This window comes from Giraffa tippelskirchi, chromosome 3, assembly GCF_054371585.1.
Source record: "Giraffa tippelskirchi isolate mGirTip1 chromosome 3, T2T-mGirTip1v1.2.pri, whole genome shotgun sequence".
Lineage (NCBI taxonomy): Eukaryota > Metazoa > Chordata > Mammalia > Artiodactyla > Giraffidae > Giraffa > Giraffa tippelskirchi.
The window spans coordinates 113,255,216-113,275,719 of record NC_137277.1 but is presented as its reverse complement, the minus strand read 5'-3'; the positions used below and the strand labels follow the sequence as shown (position 1 = coordinate 113,275,719).

General features: G+C 36.3%; 1 protein-coding gene across 6 annotated transcripts in view; it reads right to left on the bottom strand.

Annotated features, from left to right (window-relative positions):
* Positions 1-20,504, bottom strand: part of ZEB2 (zinc finger E-box binding homeobox 2) — a 130,801-nt gene that overhangs the window by 14,951 nt on the left and 95,346 nt on the right. For all 6 annotated transcript variants that reach the window (XM_081581716.1, XM_081581717.1, XM_081581719.1 and 3 more), the window contains 2 exons: positions 1,363-1,551; positions 454-668 (listed from right to left, as the gene is read on the bottom strand). In XM_081581716.1, coding sequence (XP_081437842.1) covers positions 454-668; positions 1,363-1,551 — 404 coding nt within the window. The remainder of the gene's footprint in view (positions 1-453; positions 669-1,362; positions 1,552-20,504) is intronic.

The following is a 20,504-nucleotide window of genomic DNA, read 5'->3' as shown; positions in this document are numbered from 1 at the left end:
AATAGCCTAAGTAATTGAAGATGTTATGTGACCAATGGAAAGAATACATACTTCTTTTACTATGACTTAGATTTTACATGAAAAAAAAAAACTAACTAAAACTAGGTGAAAAATGGAATTAAAATTGCTGAGATGTTTAATAATGTATAATTAAAATGCTACAATTTCATTCACTTTTTGTGGAACATAAAAATGAAACTAAAGTCAAGTTAAAGTGCAAATAAAATTTCTAAATTAGAAATTAACACACTCATTCGATCGTGAACATAAGACTATTAAATCATATTAGAAGAGACCATCAAAAAATCATTTAGACCTCAATTAAAGCTATTACCATTAAAAGATCTGCATCTTCAAAATGCCATGAAAAATTAATAATGATTGCCAATCAAAGCAATATCGTTTCTCTAAGGGGTTATTATAGAAAGAAATCACTTAAAACCAACCCCCCACCTGATCTGTCCCTGGCTTGTGCGTCACCATATGCCGCTCGAGCTGGGTGCGGTAGGCAAACGTGTAGCTACACAGAGGGCAGGAAAAGTTCTCTTCATTCTTCTCGTGGCGGTACTTGATGTGCTCCTTCAGTGATGTCAAGCGCTTGTAGCCCCGGTCGCAGTAGGGGCAGGTCAGCAGTTGGGCAAAAGCATCTGGAGTTCCAGGTGGCAGGTCTGTAGCCGAGAGACGAGAGGGAGAGAAGCAGGCCAAAAGGTCAGTAAATCAATGGCAGCTAATGGGCTGACTGCCCGGGATGGTATGACAGGAATCACTGCAATCTGCTCCACGAGGGTGCCATCGGCGCACGCGGCCTCCGTGCACGCCGGTCCCCTTGCACACCCAGGACAGACTTGTCGGCATCAGCTCACACTGCGCTGGAAAATTAATTAATTACTGGAGCATTTGGGGGGGAAATTTAAACAGCTGATAAATGAGGAAATTCTCTTTAGGTGACTGACAGTTCGTAGGAAACCTTTAGTCACAGATGACTCAGGGATTCATGGGGTGAAGGAGCTTTTCGGGTACCCGTAAAGAAGGACAAAAGGTGAGGGTCAGAATCTCTAAACTTTTTTTTTCCCCTCAAAAGTGAAATATTTCGGAAAGATAGGAATCCATGAAGATATTTTTATCTCTTAGAAATAGGCTCTAATTGTTCTTGTTCTTTATTGGATGTACAGATGACACAAATTTGCTGACAAAAAAATTTCACAATACCCTAAAATTACAGTTCTAATCTTTGCTCATGAAATTCCATGCCTCTGCAGCTGTTCTTCAAATTTTAAGGTAAACACCCAGGCATGTAGTGCATTTGTAATTGTAACAGCTGCAGAGGTCAGCGTCGTGGCTAAAAATGAATTACAGCCTCACCATTTTCTTCCTGCCCATTGGCCTCTGGCGTGCCAAGGCGAGACAGCTCCTCGGGGGCTTCTGGGTAAATGATGGCTGTGTCACTGCGCTGAAGGTACTCTTCGATGCTGACTGCATGACCATCGCGTTCCTCCAGTTTTCTTTTGGCAAAGTATTCCTCAAAGTCTGATGTGCAATTTGCATTCTTAACTGAAATGGTAAAAAGGAGAAGAAATGACTTTTCAGGGCCTTCTTCCCAGGAGTCTCCATCTGCCTACATCACTGTAAGACACATGGACTTGCAAAAAGACTACAAATACCTAGTTTATTTGTAGGAAGTGCTGCTGATGACCACTTATTGATCGAATGGTTATTCTCATAATATATGTTAAAAAAAAAGAGGACACTCTGCTCTAAGTTAAATAGGCATATTTTATTTTCCTCTTCCTGGAAGACTAGTCTGTGTGCTTTGCAAAGACTGAAAGAAATTTTAAAATGTATTTCAGGGAAAATGAAAAAAAGAACTATATTCTAAGATCCATAAACGTGGGATATAATATGAGCTCAAAGCTACTTTAATAATCTATATAAAACTTTCTTTTTTTAAAAGAAAGGTGTATTTAATTTTGTATAGTCCACTAAACTTAATGTTCCTAACCACATATACATTCTGTTGCTAAATGTAAGCTTTTAACCCTCCACTCTCTGAACATCACAGACCACCAGAACTACACAGTTCAAAAGAGATGTAGAAGGATGGATATTCCTGGAGAGATAATAATGAGACTTTGTTAAAAAAAAAATTCAAGGAATGTTGGAGTTTATCTTTTCATATAATTTTAATGTTTAGCTCAATATTTTAAAGTTGCTGAAAATAAAATTAAGCTCATACTGATAGAAATAAAAACAGATCGAGTTAAGAAACTGGCTATCTTGCAATGTGATTTTGATATGACTTTTAACTTTTATGACTCTGTTTCCATGACATGAATAACAGGTGTAAACCAATGTTAGCAACTTGTGTCCCAAGACTGTATATTAGAAACTACTAGCTATATTTTTTAAATAAGTTGTGGCTTAAGTATCCTAAGTAAAAACTTATATGCATAAGTCAGTGTTGGGAAAGTGGGTGCCACATTGTTGTCTACCAGAAGTAAGTGAAAAATAATCCTTTGCTAGTACAATCCATGGTGGAGCCATACTTTCATCGTTTTTGAGGACAGTTAACCTTGATCTCACTACATTCTTCATCTCACCTTCTCTTTCATAAAAGATACTATAGTATTGATATTTGTCATCCTAATTCTCCCGGCAGTTTGTGGCAGGGTGATGTTCAAGCAAGCCAGTCAATTTTTATTTTGGGCTTTTACTGTTACGAATGTTTATGAAAAGACTAGAAAGTGGAACCTTCCATTAATCAATAAGTATTTACTGAATGCCTGGTATGTGATAGGCATCATGTTTTGTTTTGATAAACAAAAAACAGATCCAGTCTCATTCTTCAGGAAGCCATGAAAATGATCGATACAACTGATATTGTCTCAAAAATAGATATAATATTACAAACTCAAATAAATTTTATGAAAGAAAGTTACATGGTGGTATTACAGAAGTAACAGGGGGACTTGACAGGGAGCTGATGGAGTCTGGAAGATCAGGAAAGCCTTAACTGAGAGGCATGAAGTTAACTAACTTTAGAAGCTAGGGTAGAACAGTGCTGATTGGAAAGAACATGGAGCATTTCAGAATCTGAAAGGACATTGCTAGAGTATGGGGAGAAAAAGGTAGCTTGATCTAAGTGTAAAGAGGAAGGTAGGAACCAAACCCTGCAGTGTGTGCTAGTCCTACTAAGGATCTGGATTTTCTTCTAAGAGAAGCAGGAAGCCACTGAAAGATATCAAGCAGGAAAGATGGTGGGGTGAAATTATGGGTTATCTGCATTTTCAAATGACAACCCTGGTTACAGTATGATAGAGATTGCAGGAAGAGGAAAGTAGACCCTGGGAAACCAGTTAGGAGTCTCTTGCCATTGATTGGGCAAAAGATAAAGGTTAAAAAAATGGTGAGGGAGATTATAAGTGGTTCGATTAGATTTGGGGAAAGCTTGAATGCGCCAACGAGGGAATGGTGAAGATCCCCACCCCCCTTAGGTTTAGGCTTTTCGAATTTGATAGATGGTTAAGTGACATCAGCAACGCAGGAGGCACAGAAGCACAGACATTCTAAAAAGATTTGAAACTATGAATGAATACATTGGATCAAATAAAAGGAAACTGGGAGCATTACACTTTGTAGACTATTAAACTAAGTGCTAACAATCTGAACACTGTGATCTCAAATGTTTCTCTTTTGCCACTCTAACTTCTGTTAATTTTAACAAGAGCAATGGTCTAATTCCAGGACCTGTATTTCCTTCAAATAGAGGTTTGGAAAGTGCAATAGTAGATTAAGATTTTGTATCTTGAAATTTTGCTTAAATCTTCTCTTAGAATCTTCTGGCTTAACATCTTTTCTAAATAGAATATGGACATTGATTAAGATCACTTTCCCTCTGATCTATTCATGCTGCCATGGATGTTTTCCAAAGGATACTTGGTGGTGACTGTGATGGTGTCATTTAACTTGCACCATTAAGTCACTAGGGAGGTATGAAGGAAATGCCAGCTTGCACAAACTATTTATTTATTGTTTTGGATCATCAAAATAACCTCAGATCTATCAAAAGTCACCTTTTGTTTTAAGTACAAGAAAAGATAAAGGGGACAAAATGTGTGGATCCAAAATGAACCTTTTTTGAACAACTTAACTAGTTTGATCAGGGATTAATTTCTTTATTAGCACCATGGCAGTAGAAAGTAAGGTGGTAGTGATTTTCTAAATTCAGATCTAGTTAAACACTGTCAAACGTTTAAGGCATGATTTATTTTAATTTTTCAAGAACACTGTCCCACTTGAAGATCCTTAGTGTAACCTAGTAAACATGGATAGATATACATTTAATATCATCCTAATTTTATCCTGATATTTCAGCAAGTATTTGAATTATCTGGCTATCTTTGCATGAATTTTTATTTGCATATGAATGTTTCCATCAGAAATGTAATCAAATGCAAATTCAATTGGATTTGCGTTAATAGCCTTTCAGCTTAAAAGGGAGGAAAATTCTGATTTTTCTGGATAGGCAAACTAAACTGCATCTAGATACACTACTGGTATTTGAAGAGGCAATTCATTTGGTAAATCAAACCTGGCCATACTAGATTTCTATGTCAAGTATGATGGGGACAAAAGATATCAAATCATGTGCTCTTGTTAAGCTTCATCTTTGATCATCTTTGTAGGCTGAGCATCAAATATATTGCCTAGAAATTAGTAGGCACTCAAGAATCATTTATGGAATTAATCTGGAATAAATTATGTCCTTAACACTAATCTTGGTGCAGAAGTCTTCTAAAAAAAGGAAGCATAAGATAAGACACCTATAGTTAGGTATAAGAACTTAGACCTACTATTCAAGTAATTGTAGAACAATTATGCGATAAACTGTGTAGTCGTGATCATAGTACTTGCAAGAATTTGATAGGGCTCAGGGGAGTATTCAAAAAGGGTTTTGCGAAGAAAGCCAATCATTTAAATCTATCTGCTCTATCAGGAATTTTCTTCATGTGGTATAGATATGCTATTAGTTATATATCTCAATATCTAGAGTCACTTAAGTGGGTTAGAGTCTAGCCTTCTATGAACTAGGTATAACCATCATGGATGTAATGTGATTTTCCCTAATCTTGGTATGGATACTAGTAACATATGGTTATTAGTACATGGTTTCTCTGCTCAGTACCACAACATTCTCCTTTGCTTGGGATGGTTCCCCACTGTCCCTATTGCGAAGATTTCTGGTACTCAGGCAGGAGCATGACCCTGCTCCCCTAGATCCAGTGGATTAATGTGCACCTGAAGTGAAGTGAAGTGATCTTAGCTCTCCAGACTCTAGGTCAAACCATTGATTGGTCCATTGGTAGTCAAGAATCCCACTGAGTTTCAGTCAATCCCTTTCCCATGGTTTTAGGACTTGTTTCCAAAGAGAGGGGCTTCCCTTGTAGCTCAGCTGGTAAAGAATCCGCCTGCAATGCCGGAGACCTGGGTTCGATCCCTGGGTTGAAAGATCCCCTGGAGAAGGGAAAGGCTACCCACTCCAGTATTCTGGCCTGGAGAATTCCATGGACTGTATAGTCCACGGGGTCGCAAAGAGTCGGACACGACTGAGCGATTTTCACTTCACTTCACTTCCAAAGAGAGCACCAAGGCAGATTTATATTTTCCAAGTGACTACAACTATATGATGTAGAATGAAAGAATTGATAAATTCCATGTAAAATAAGAAAATTTTTGAAGAGAGAAAGTGAAGCAGATACCTAAAGAAAAGCAGAGACAAGCTGACAAGCTGTGACAGCAGTTTTCTAGCCACACTTATTCCTGAGGTCAGTTGGCACCTGTATCCTCCCAGTGAGCAAAAAAATTCCCTCTTCTACCTTAGGCTATGTTGTGTTTCAGATTCCTAGACTCCAAAACACCCTGATTGTTACAATTCTAGAATAAACGATGGAATTAAATTTTGGATACTCTCAAAACTGTTGGGAAAGAAAATGTTTTGATTCTATTTGGAAGTCTGAATTTTTGTTTTTTACAAAGATTTTGTAATACTGTATAGCAGAATCAGAGATGAGGTAGAAAATTTGCTAGAAAGTTATAAAATTCCTCACTGCATTTTTCTAGTCTAAAATCAACCTCATTTTCTTTTCTGTTTTTCTATAATCCTCTTCACTCCTCGATCTCCTTGGAAGAACTGCCAAAACATACTGACAAAGAATATTTGCATGGTATTTATGATCAAGCCATAGCAGAAATTCACAAGAAACCTCAAGTAATTTCTTTCCATACCTTCTCCAGAGATTTTGCATTTAGTCCTAAAATTTACCCTGATGTATTGCAAATATCTCAGCTTTCCCTAAGGTCTGGTAAACTTTCCTCTGTCCATAAAAAGAACTTCATTAATTAAAAATGTTTCCTCATAGCCAAATGTGTTTTAATATTATTAGGGTAACTTTCTAAGTCCCTTTAAGTCAGAAAAGCTCAAATTTCTTGTAAATATGTTGGTCACTCTTACTAATGTTGTTAATTAATAATACTTTCATAAAACCCTATGTCTATCTTAGATATTAACATTTTTGATAGATAATGATAAATACCAACATAGACTGACTTTTCAAATTACTGCCTAAAAACAAGCAGTGTTAACCTCTTGAAATTAAATCTCTAAATAAAAGATATTTATTGGTCTCTTTAATAAATCATTCAACTCCTGTTCCCCTCATAAATATTTCTTAAAGATTCTTAATACTTTTTTTAAGTATTTCTTTTCCTAAAATTATTTTTATTACTCTTATTTTATTTTTTATAGCCATACCCCACGGCATGCGGAATCTTAGTTCCCTGACCAGGGATTGAACCTGTGCCCCCTGCATTTGAAGCACAGTCTTAACCACTGGAGCACTAGAGAACTCCTAAGATTCTTAATATGCTTACAAGTAGTTAACTTATAATGAGACCTTGATACTTTTTCCATCTCCCTTTTCTGTTTCCTTCTGTTTACTTTGATTCTCTCACTATGTATTTTCTTTCTTTGTTACAGGCTTGTGTTCATGTAGGAAGACAGCTGCTCTATTCACACTGGTCTATAACCAGCATGATTTTAACATTCATTAAGTAATTGAATAAATATATTTGACTATTATTCTAAGCCATTTTAATAAATATCAAAATGAATCAATAATTCTTTTGGAAAAGAAAATACTTTGGAGGGTCAAGAAGAGCTGAAGCAAGTACCTATAATAAACTGAGTAGAATCATTCATCCATCCCTTTGTTTAGTAACTGTTTATTGAGTGCCTACTAGTACCAGAGCGTGTGTATAGGGATAGAACACAGTAATGGTGACTGAGAACTGCTTTTCTACTCTGTGATTCTCATATTTAGAGACAAGTACATAAAGTGAGTGTGATTCTGCAATACACAGACATAAATACACAAATGTGTATCAGAGGAAAACAAATACACTCATACACACTTCCTTAGTATAAAGTAGACATTAAATATTTATAATATCTGCTTTTACTCACTTCAAATGTCAAGGCAAAGGGACCTGGATCTAGATAACTATATCCATCATCTTTTTGAAAAATAAGCTCTCTTTAAACAACATTTTAAATGGTAGGAAAACACAGAAAATTATTTTTAATTTAGTCATTTGTATTGAATTTTTTAGTTTAAAGAAAGCCCATATTCACATTTGTTGAATACAAATTCTCATGGCTACTTTGTTTAAAGTTGACTCATTAATGTAGGATACGTATTTTATCATTAAAAATGGATGCATGACTTTCTGCAGAAGGCTTCCAGAATGCACAATGGCACCAAATATCTAAAAGCAACCTTGAGGAAGATGATGTTTTTCTCATTATATAGCCACACAGGCTGCCCAGCAGAGCCTTCAGCTGCTACAGAGTTGTGTGTAAAGCCAAAAAAGTCTTGTCAAAAGTGACAAAGCCTTCTTCTCTTCTTGCGAATTAGTACAGTGTCTGGACCGGTCTCTCCATGCCTGCTCTGACGTGGCTTTCTCCTGAGAACACATGTTCATATGCCAATGAGTGTTCTCCATGTATAAGAGCTTCAGGAGAGAAAGTTCCAAGGGGATGGGACTCTGTAGTATTCTACAGAATCAAATACCTCCCCCAACAGCAGGAAGCAGCCCAACTGGGGACAGAGTCTAATTTTAAAGTGAGGTTGTGTTTTTTTTTTTTAATTAGGGGATCATGAATATCCAGATTTAGAGACTACAAACCTTTCGATAGTTTTGGTGGCTATGTATTCGTATGAAGACCACTCCTTTAAAACAAAAATCCCCAAGCTAGATAATATGTGTTTACCTTTCATATACTTGTGAAATCTAAAATTTTGGAATTGGTTTACTACCTAAAAGACTCAAACTCAAATTTTATTACATTTTAGACAGGTTTATGAAGGATGGTATTTTTGCCCAGTAAGTCAGTGCTCCTCCATATGCTTTCAGTAGAGACACATGACACTTGAGGATGTTCTAGGACAGTGGTTTCAAAATGTGGTCCCCAGGTCAGCAGCATCAGTATCACTTGGGAACTTGTTCAAAATGTAAATTCTTGGGGTCCATCCCCAGACGGGAAACAGCCATCTGTGTTTTAATAAGCCCTTCTGGGGATTCTGATACACGCCTAGTTTAAGAATTGCTACTCTAGGAATTCAGTTCTCTGCCTCCCCTGGCTAAGTAAGGCATTCAGTAACGTGGTTTGGGAAACAACACAGAATTACTTCTATGTCAAGGAGCCTTTCTGCCAATCTCCATCTGAGCTCATACCCACCTTCTACAGAATATCATCTGCATGTCTCAATTGTTGAATTTATCCCATACATGATAATCTTCCCTTTACATGCCCACGAGCTAATAGAGGCACAGAGGGTCTTATTCACCTTTGTATCCCAGTGCCTGGGCTTCCCAGGTGGTGCAGTGGTAAAGAATCTGCCTGCCAATGCAGGAGGTGCAAGAGATTGTCGGGTCAGGAAGATTCCCTGGAGTAGGCAATGGCAACCTGCTCCAGTATTCTTGCTTGGAAGATTTCATGGACAGAGGAGCTTGGTGGGGTCGCAGAGTCAGACACAACTGAGCACACATGCATGCATTCCAGTGCCTAGGACAGTGCCAGGCACATAGCTAATACTCAATAATTGAAAGATTAGACCCTCTTTAAAATAATTAGACTTACTCATTTTGACTTAGCTACTTATGTTTTTTAATCTCAATATCTTCATCTATAAAATGAGCCTATAAAATGAGCTTTCTAGGGAATCCTCAAAGTTTCAGAATTGCATCATTTCAATTAATTCTTTGCCCTAATCAATTTGCTTTTTATTCACTGCCTAGGCCTAGAGAGTTTTATCTGTATTGCTTTCAATTACAAACTCAAAGGAACGCAGTTTTCTGATGGAGGACCCACATACACAGATTAAGGAAACATATTTTGGAGGTGCCTGGAAACCACAGACAACATCACAAGGGAAACAGTGCTTATTAAATATTTGCTGAATGAATGAAGGAGACACTCAAGAAGCTTGAGATATCTGTTCTTTCTTGTGGGAACTCTTGCTGTGAAGTGGAGATAGCTGCTCTTAATAGCAAACAAAGCTCATAAAACTGCAGCATTCATTCACCAGGAAGTGACAGGTTCTTCCTGATGTACACAGGTTATAGTCTGAAAATGACCTTCCTGTCTAACCTGCCAAGTGCTATTTCTGTTTTTCTTGCCTCAGAACCTATGTCTTCCTCAGCTTTCTTTTAAAAAACTCATTGTATGAAATTAACTAGAAAAAAAATTTTTAATGATAATTTGCATGACAGATGTGACTAGAGGATGAAATTCTCCCAACCTATAAAAATGTGACCAATATTATACACAAGAAGAAAATGACATGCTTTAGAACAGCAGGACTCTCTCCTTGTTAAGTATTTAGGTACTAAATGAATTGTCTGAAAAACTGATAAATTCACTGTTACACAACTCGTTAGCACTATACATTCTACTCAACTCGGCCGAGAACTATTTTATAGTAAAACTTGTGTGACTTCCGTAACCCCTAAGTGAAAGTGAAAGCCACTCAGTCGTGTCCCACTCTTTGCGAGCCCATGGACTATACAGTCCATGGAATTCTCCAGGCCAGAATACTGGAGTGGATAGCCTTTCCCTTCTCCAGGCGTCCCATAAAGGGACACTCCAGGCAAGAATACTGGAGTGGGTAGCCTTTCCCTTCTCCAGGGGATCTTCCCAACCCAGGGATCAAACCCAGGTCTTCCGCATTGCGGGCAGATTCTTTACCAGCTGAGCCACAAGGGAAGCCCAAGAATACTGGAGTGGGTAGCCTATCCCTTCTCCAGGGGATCTTTCCAACCCAAGAATGGAACTGAAGTCTCCTGCATTGCAGGCAGATTTTTTTACCAACTGAGCTATGAGGGAAGCCCCCAGAATAAACCTAGGTAATTTAAAGGTTTTTAACTGAACTACAATTAAGAGACACAAGAGGAATGGAAAGTTATGAAGCAAGGAGATAATAAAGGTACAAAAACATTCTCTTTTCTCCACTGTCTTCTATGCTAATGATATGACACACAGAATTTATGCTGCAAGAAACCTAACCCATTGCTAGCCTGCTAACCTTATCACTCTGATTACCATTTTGGGGGCACTGGGCTTCCCTGGTGACTCAGACAGTAAAGAATCCGCCTGCAATATGGGAGACTCCCTGGGTTGGGAAGATCCCCTGAAGAAGGGAATGGCTACCCACTCCAGTATTCTGGCTTGGAGAATTCCATGGACTGTATAGTCCATGAGACAGCAAAGAGGAGGACATGACTGAGCGACTTTCACTTTCACTTTCTATCTTGCTCAAACAAGAGTTTAAATCTAGGTCTAGCTCTTTACCTGAGATTCAATTGCTCCTGAGATCCCAGTAAAAGATCTTGTACACCTGAACAGAATTTGTGTTTCTATGTGGTACTTCAGGCAGAGAATCCCTGATCCCACCCCTTCCCATCCTGCTCATATTCACAGATTATCTTAACATATTTTGTGAGGTATAAGCAGGACTGGTTATATAATGTGGGGGCTTGGTGCAAAATGGCAGCTAGATTCTTTACCACTGAGTCACCTGGGAAGCCCCAGATGGTAGCAGTACAGCATCAAACCAAGGGTAGGCCTTTCCAAGCACAGGCCCCTGTGTGCCTGCAGGTACCACATCCAGGACCCCAGACTCAGATCTAGAATCATGAGGCAGAAGCACTGAGAACCTCCCCATCCAGTGGCAACTTGCACAGCCCATGATTTTCCTTTTTTTTATTCATTCTTCCCAGTAAAATCTCATTAGAAGAAATGATAGGGTGGGTGGAGTCCAAAATTTGTGTCTAATGTTCTCACTTAACAGATAAAACGGAGGTACAGTGAAGCTAATGATTTGTAGAAAGTTACACAAATAATTTCTAGAAGAGCTGGCTAGAGAATTCATGTGTCCTAACTCAACCCATTACTCTTTGGACTATATCATAATGAGTTAATATGAGAGAGAGAGAAAGAGAGACAACCCCACCTTTTTAGTTTTTATTCATGCCTGATTGGATATAATTTGAATAGGTCTTAGATGCTGAAAAGATTGATCTGACATTATAAGTAGCTCTAAACAAAACATTATGACACCATAAAATTAATAGGGGAAAGGCAATATAAATGCCAACTTCAATATAAATAAAATATGACATTTTAAACTTTTTTTTTCTCAATTTGTCTTTTCATGTCCTCTCTCTTCTGAATCCTATGCACTTTCTAAAAAGTTTTATTAGAGGATAATTACTTTACAATATTGTGATGGTTTTTGCCATACATCAACATGAATCAGCCATAGGGATATATATGTCCCCTCCCTCTTGAACCCTCTCCCTTGTTTTATTTTTTGACTGAGTGACTGCATCTAAATCTACCGGGGTAAAATGGAAAAAACATCATGAAATTTCTTCAAATGCTCCACTTAAGAGACTTATTTAAAATTTCTATTTAATATTTAGGGATTGTATTTTTCTCCTTTCTATATTTCCTAATTTGAATCATGTTACAAAAGGCACTCAATTCAAAAATAACTTTATGAAACATCTTGCAAAGGAGAATTTTTATTAACTATTATGGTTTTAGTAAATAAAAAAAAATGTCTTAAGGCTTAATTTAGGACTAGAGACCAAGAATCACTTTATTCACGGTTCATTTTGCTTTCCCATTTCACATATTACTTGTTTATCCCCCCCACATGCTTAATGATGTCCTCCTACATGAGTTCTGCTCCTTCAGATTAAATGAAACTGTGTCATCTCTTGATAATATTCCATCCCTCACAAACCTTTCCAGCGGAGCCATTCTTGCTTTAATTTGTCTTAAAGCTCAGAGCAATATACAAGAGGGTCAAAATACTCCTTCATTCATACCACCATTTCAAATCAGAGTGCCTGTTTTATTAATTTGTTCATCACTTCTTTGTTTATTCATTTATGCTTTAATGTGAAAAGCAACCTGTTTATAAACCATCGAGGCTGTATAAACACTGCACCTACTGAGAGGAAATATGGAGAAGAGCAAACTTAACCTTGACCCTCAAAAAGCCTTCAGTCTGTAACTGTAATTTTTTGAAGTCTTAAGTCATCCATTTTCACTATCATGTCTTAGTACACAACCTATACAGTTCAAGTAAAATGATACTTATCCCATGAAAATGTTTATCCCATGCTGTCATTACTCTCATTCATTACTCTCATTCTGGGGAATTTCATTACTGAAAAGATAGTCTGTGCAGAATCCCGGCTGCTTGGTGCTCTGACTTTCTCTAGTCCAAGCACAGGGATGGCCCGCCACTCCTGGGTATGACCAACCCTGGGACAATGCCATCTTTTTGAGCAAAACTTGGAACTTTACTCTCTGATTTCAGCCTGCTGCTCCATCCCATCATTCAATTCCTCAAACAGGTACTTCATTGTGATAATCAGACCCTGACAAGGCCCTCAGGCCATTTCACCCATTCTGATTTTGTCTGCCTCGGTTCACCTTGAATTTGGAAGTCAGTTCCATTCCTACCCCTTGTTCTTGTATCATTCTTGCCTTGCCAAACTAAAATCCTATGTCCATTCCCAAACTGTCAATTGATGATCTCTTTTTCTCCCTACTTCCAAGAGTGCAACTTCTATGATGTGAATTCCATCAACTACCTAAAATTCAACCAAAGTCTCTCTACCATCATTCTTCTTTTGATTTTATTGCTAGAAAAGATGTGTCTCTGCCCACAGCCAAGGCTACCATCTAAAGCTATTCTATTCCCTCACAACTCTTCTGATAACCTACTCCGTTTTTCACCTCATCTCCTTTTACATTTTCAGCTTTTTCCTCTGTCTCTCTTTTGTACAGAGGCATGTTCAGCAAGCCTTTGTCCTGGAAAAAAACTTCCCTAAAATTTGCAATCTCTTAAGTCACCTCCCTATCTTCATGTCTTTAGTACATATACACATATTTCTTATTTAGCTACCGTTGTTTTATTTACTCAACTGAATATGTCATTAATGACAGTGACTATTCACTGTATGTTTCATGACACCTAATAAAATGCTTTGTACTTTGTAGGGTCTCCCAAATTGATTACTGATCTAACAGCTGATGAGGCCATAATTATTCATTTGTAAATTTTACCTTCACGTCATTGTGATTTTTGTCTTTTCTAATGGCATCATAAGATTTTGCATTTCTTAAGGATAGGATTATACCTTCTATTTCTTTTGTTTCTTTCTTGAACCTCAGTTCAAATTCTGCACACAACAAATACTATAAAAAGAATGATGTGAAGTATTTTCATGGTTGTTAACAACTGACAAATATTATTTAATTGTTATCTAGGACAGATAGGAAAAAAGATATGATTTCTTTTTAAAAATAGTTATGTTTAATTCTGAATTAAAAATGAACTCATTATTAATCAGTGCCAATATTTTTTATACGATCTCTGATACCAGTCACTGATCAAGTGAAGGAAAAATCTTTGACAGCTTTCAACATCCTTATACACAAATATAATAAATACTACTAAATCCTCTTCTACATTCAGATAAACGATGCTAGATAAAGATGAATGAGATAAAAAGCTAAGCTAGTCCTTCTTAATCTTCCTATTTTAACTTCAAATGCAGCTTTAGTGCAGTGAAAAGTAATTTGTCCTACAACTTGTCTGGGTAGTTTTCCAAGATGTCAAAGGAATTTAATTGGCTAAGTCTCTCAAAATCAACTGGTTAGTCCTCCCATTACAAATTTGTTAAATATTGTATTTTTGGATTCTAGAGAAGTTAATGAGGAGTCAGTGTGAAGGGAGAAAATAGTTCAGAGTACATTTATCTCTCAGTGCATGGAAGTGGGTACGTGTGGGACCTCCCTGGTGGTTCAGTGGCTACGAGTCCTAGCTCCCAGTGCAGGAGGCCAGGGTTCAATCCCAGGTCAGGGAACTAGATCCCACATGCCACAACTAAGACCCAGTACAACCAAAGAAATAAAAAATACTTAAAAAAAAAAAATTGGTAAGCTTACTTATAGATGCAAACAAATCAGAAAAACAACCAAAAGAGGGTGAATACCTAAATACATATTATGCATTATACTTGGTACTTTAAAAATGATACACCATTTTATTTGGTTAAAAATGATAACCACTTAATCACTACAATCAGATTCTGTACACAGGGAATCATTAGTTCCACTTTACTGATGCATGATTGTAGAAATGAAGGCTTTTTATACTCAAGTTCATGAAACTAGCAACTGGTAGAGACAAAATTCAAATGTAGTTTATTTGACTCTAGAATCTAGAGTATCTGAAAATAACTTTTGGTTTTTTTATATGTGAAAGCATTTATATATTATTCCTAAAATATTGAAAGTATGTTTAACAACTATTAGCTACAGTCAATACAGTTAGTTCTTGGGCAACAGTTTTCTTGTGTTATATAAAATTAAGAACTGAGACCTAAATTGGCCTTACCCAGTTCCTAGATATATGGTGTTTTCCTTTTCCCAGCAAAGGAAGCAAAGATGCAGGTGGTTATTAATAGCTCTTTATAACTAGAGTGCTAGATTGTCTGAGTAAATATAACTTTCACACATTCAAAGAGGAAAACATCAGGGACCTATTTAGGTCTTGATATGCACGTGGAAACGCATTAATGCTAATGATCACCATGAACATAAGATAGATCCTTGTTACTACTAACATGTAGGCAAACTCATGTTTATAATGCTCCCAAGTTTTCCCATTTCTCTAATCTTAGAAAATAGCTTTAAAAAATACACTCAAGAATTCTACATAGTAATTTCATTCTGAATTTGAATTTGATTAGTATCTGAAAGATGTAAGGTTTGTTGTGAAAATGTTTTCTTCATGTGTTAAAGCATACATTTTTCATTTTCTAAAACATTAGAACCAGTGTAAGAACATTAAATGCAACATATAAAGTTATTACTATAAATCAGGGTTTGCAATGCTCTACTTGCAATACATCGATTTTGTTGTGCTGCTAATCTAACTTTGTTGTAAAAAAGTAGTGACATACTACTCTTACTTCAGGTACTTAAATCTTGGTTTTACTTTCTGAAAATACTGTACTTAATCCACATCACAGTGAGTGTTTTTGCCTATTTTGACTTCCCTTTTCAGAGTCAATTTCTTCTCCCCCTAACATTTGTTCATTCATTCATTCATTTTACCAGTTTATGATGGGTACCATGTGTCACTGCTATACTTTGGGACAAACAAGGAATAATTCTTTTATTAAAGCAAATATTTGGGGGGCACACACTAAGGCCAATACATACATTGTTTATTTAATTGCCTTAACAATCCTATGAGGTACATACCATGTTAATATATACCTATTTTATAGCTTAAGGAATTGCTTCTCTCCATGAAATTAACTAGGTGAAATGTGTGCAAACAACATAAAGAGGAACAACTCAACATGCTAAAATTAGTGGTGTGCACCTGAGGGCTGTGGGATTTCAGAGAAGGAAGAGATTGATGTGGTTTGGGGTGTTCAAGGATGACCGCATTCAGGAAATGGGAGGTGAGATGGCTGTGAAGAACAGAAGAGTTGGTAGAATTCGGATAACTGGAGGAAAGAGAGTTAGAGATTAAGGTCTCAAGAGATAGCATGGGGAGAGATTCAGATGTAGTATAAATGTGATTTTTATTTGATATTACTAAGGGATTTGGTCTGACAAGAGTGTAACACTGGTGAGATGTGATGGCACTCATTGTCTATCTTAAGAAATGAAGATTTTGTCTTTTAGGTACTGGGGGACTATTAAAGATCTAAGAAGGGAATTTGGACCATGAGAAATGGATTATAGGAAGAATGTGGATGGACCAATTAGAGGAGCACATGAGGGCTAAAGACCAGCCAAATGTAACTGAGTCTTCCTTATCTGAGGGATTGGAATAAAGGAAGATGAAAATGTCTATTTCAGATCAGGTGTCAAAAGTATGCCAACCTGTAAATATAAAAGAGAAGCCCAAGTGTTGTTTTTCTCTCATTCACGCTCTCATTTCTTCAAATACTCTTTCTGACTCAGGACCATTCTAGGATCTGTGGTGAGAAAGTGACCAAAATTCCATATCATTACTGCTTTCAAGCAGCTTACAATATAATGGGGAGAAACACACCCGCAGGTGACTAAGTATAATATGAGAGAGAATGACCCTCAAAAGGATGAGTGGTAAATTCTGGAAAAGAGAAGGTTAGATGGCTTCCTGGTGGAGATGGCCTTTAAGAATGTGTATGATGTCAGGCTAAGAAAGAATGAGTGGCTTTCTAGGTAGAAAGGAAACAATGAACAAAGGCAAAGGAGGATAAAGGGTCAACAATCTTTCAGGGCTGGGGCATATTCTGGGAAGTAGTATTGAAGGCAAGATGGGGTTAGATCATGGAAGGTGCCAAATCAATTGAAATGCTGACTCATTCTGAAAGCAACAAAGAGAGATACAAGGTTGAATATGAACTGAAGAAGGGAAGGAAGTTATCCATTTGCCCTGTGTTTGGAAAACAACTTCAAACAAACTTTATTTGAAGAATGGATTAAAGAAATTGGGTATTGAAAACAGGGAGCCTAGTGAAATAGGTATTGTAATGGCTCAAATGAAAGATGAAAATTTAAGTTAGAAGAGTGAAAAGATGAGCAGATTAATAAAAGTGGCATTTAGTATTTGTGATAGTGGAATTGACAAATTCTTTAATTAGGTAAAGTGTGTAGGAGTCAAAGATGATCCATAATTTCTAGCCTGATCAGTTCTTCAGAGTGGGGAAAAACCTTCTGAGGGTAAAGGATATGTTAGGTGATTTAGATCTTACTCCCAAATCTGTATTAGTTAGCTATGTGGCATTTTTTACTACAGTTTCCTCAACTATCAAATTACAGTTAAGGAATTGTTCCATGGTATAACTTTCAATTTTCAAATTCTGTGATTCAATTCAACTAAGTCCTTCCCACTACTTCTTACAGCTTTAAACTCAGCAGACTATACTAGGAAGGAGCTACTTTTAAATTCTAAAAGACTACTCTATCCACTGATATGAACTTGGTTAAATTCTACTATTTAATAGATTTGTAGACTTGAGTAGGAAATTCAGAGGTCTTTTCCTTACTTTCAGTTAGGAATGAAATTTGTGTGTTGAATATTCAGAAATAATATTTGTCTTCTCTTGACAACTTACTCCAGTTAATAACAACACTTTTTATCAGAAAATATGCTTAACCTGTTTAAAATTTATCTATGCCAATGTCTGTTTGTTCTGCTTTAATTAAAAAAGAAAAAATGGTACCTGATATAAAAGAATTTCATATTCATTCTTAATAAAAACCTATTTGTTGAGACTACTAATTTTAAGGCACTCTCATAGACAATGTGGTAGTCTAAAACCAATCCGTGTTTTCAGAGTTTGCAATTTAATTTGGGAAAAACAACACATTAAGTAATGACACTCTATAGCATCTACAGCAACTTTAACTGATTTGTTCTATAAGAGTTCACTGGAGGAAGATATCACTACAGGTTGGATGGCTAAAGAGGAAGGTCTGCCAACAGCTTAATCAGCAGGACTTAGGTGGGGAGAAAGAGATGCTCCATGGATAGGCAACTTCAACCATTAAAGATGTCTTATTTCAATTCTACGTGTTTTAGCAACCAAAACGCTGCTAAGGATAAGCAGCAGTAAACTTATGGTTGGGAAGAGATACATGTTTATTCTCTAAAAGGCCAGAGTTCTAAACTGAGGATCACCAGTAAATTCCGAATTACCAACTCCAATTATTTGCTCAGGATTCTTTCAGTTGTAGTTTTTTGAATTTTTTGATTCAGCTGACCATTGTATATGTTCCAAACTTTCTTTCTTTGCTATCTGGCTATTTAATATTTTTCCCTCTCTTAGTCTTTTTTCTTTTAATGAATTTGATTTTTCTTCTTACCCACCAGAAGCCCTGGTGTCAGCTTTCTACCAATTTCAATAAATACACTCTCAATCATAAATGTTTTAGCCCATGATGTTAAATACCATCTGAATATATCTGCATGGCTCTCAAATCTTTCTCACCCTGACTTCCTGGGTTTCAATTCCTCATTTCCAAAGAATATATATATATATATATATATATATATATATATATATATCTTTTATATGAAAATACTTGTCTAAAGACAAGGTCAAGTTCTTCTCCAAACTGGGTCTCTTTCTTGTTTATTTGCCATGTTCTAAACATGCAGATGTGTAATCTTTAAGCCATTTTGATTCCATTACTCAGAAAATCTATTGGTTGTGATGAAGTCAGGTTACGAATTTCACCACTGTCACTACCCGAGGACAGGCTTTTTGTCGCTTCACACCTGAATAACTACAAGGATTTCCAGTTGGTCTCTCAAAGTCTAGTTTTTATTCACAGAAATCATGGTAGTTTAACATGCCCTGAACTCTTTTCTCTGTTGCTTTACATTCTCCATTTACTTTTAACTTACATGTCCAGCATCATTTCCCATGAATTGCCTCCTAGAACTCCCTGATTCAGCCAAATCTTACTGACTATCCTCTGAATAGATATCACAATTTGCTTCCTCTGGCCCACACGCTCCTGTCCTGCTAGAAAAGCCTTCCTCACTCCTTCATGACTACTTAAGATGAACTTAGTTCGAATTTCACCTTCTTCATGAAATCTTTTCTGAATATTCACCTCATAGAATCTCTCATATTTCCGTAATTTGAAATAATTATGATTCTTACTGTTTGTGGTATATTTGTCACATATTTTCACTTATCACTTATTATTTTTTTCTTGTGCATTAGTCTCATCTTCCAAATTAAATAATAGTCACATCTAAGACTTCTGGCCTATCTTCCACCATATGTGCACACAAAAGTGAATAGATAGAAGACACTGAATGAATACTTATTAATTTATTTATTGATTGAATACATATGAACTATAAGTAATAGTAAATAGGAAATCTTAAGGGTGGGTGAAGGAACGTTTAAAATCGATTTTTAAATTTTCTGAATAGGAAGCATTTTTATTAACCTCGCTTTAGACTTCAAACGAATAAAACAGCTAGTAAATTGTCATTCTGTGGAATAAATTTACTTTAGTGACACTTTAAACATCTATAAAGTTAATGAAATTAGAGTTTATTTATGCTTGAGGTTGAAATTTAACATTTGTCTTTAACAGAAGATAAAGCCATTTTTGATCCCATGAGTTGAGACATTATAGAAAGTATCTAATTTATGGTATCTCTTTATTATTATGCTTTAATATGAAGTTATTTTGTCTAGTTTCTATTTCACATGGTAATCGTACCATTGCAACACAGAATACTAAAACTAGAAATATTCTTAACAAGCAACCAATGTAACCTATTCATTTTTCAGATGTGGAAACCGAGTGCCAAGAAGGGTAACTGACCTGCCCAAGGTCACAGTCTAGTTATTGCCAGAGGTGTAGCTAGAAATTACGACAGTAGGTTCCTAATTCTGTACCTTTTCCATAATCCCAAATTGTACAGTTTCATTTTTGTACCTCATATCGACATTATTCAAATGAAGGAAAATTTACGATAGTTTTTTTTATTATTATTTCTCTTATTTTTCATCTAAGAATGCAAATTAGTGCCTGGCAAGTTACTAATAAGAGCATTCTAAATAGAAGCACAGCATGAACCGTCTATTGTGATGTGTTTCAACATAAGGGAGATATGAATATCTTAATTATTTACATTTCTAAAGCTTCATAAAACTGTGACTTTTTTCCATTGGTGAGTTGAGTGGAAATAGCTATGTGATTTTTTTTCTTTTTTTTGCTTTTGTTTTAGACGATAACCTTATACTGGGCACTATGGTAATATTTGCCATGATAGTATGAAGGATTGTTTGAAACACCAAAAATACTTAGCCTTATCTAGGAAAAAAGAGAT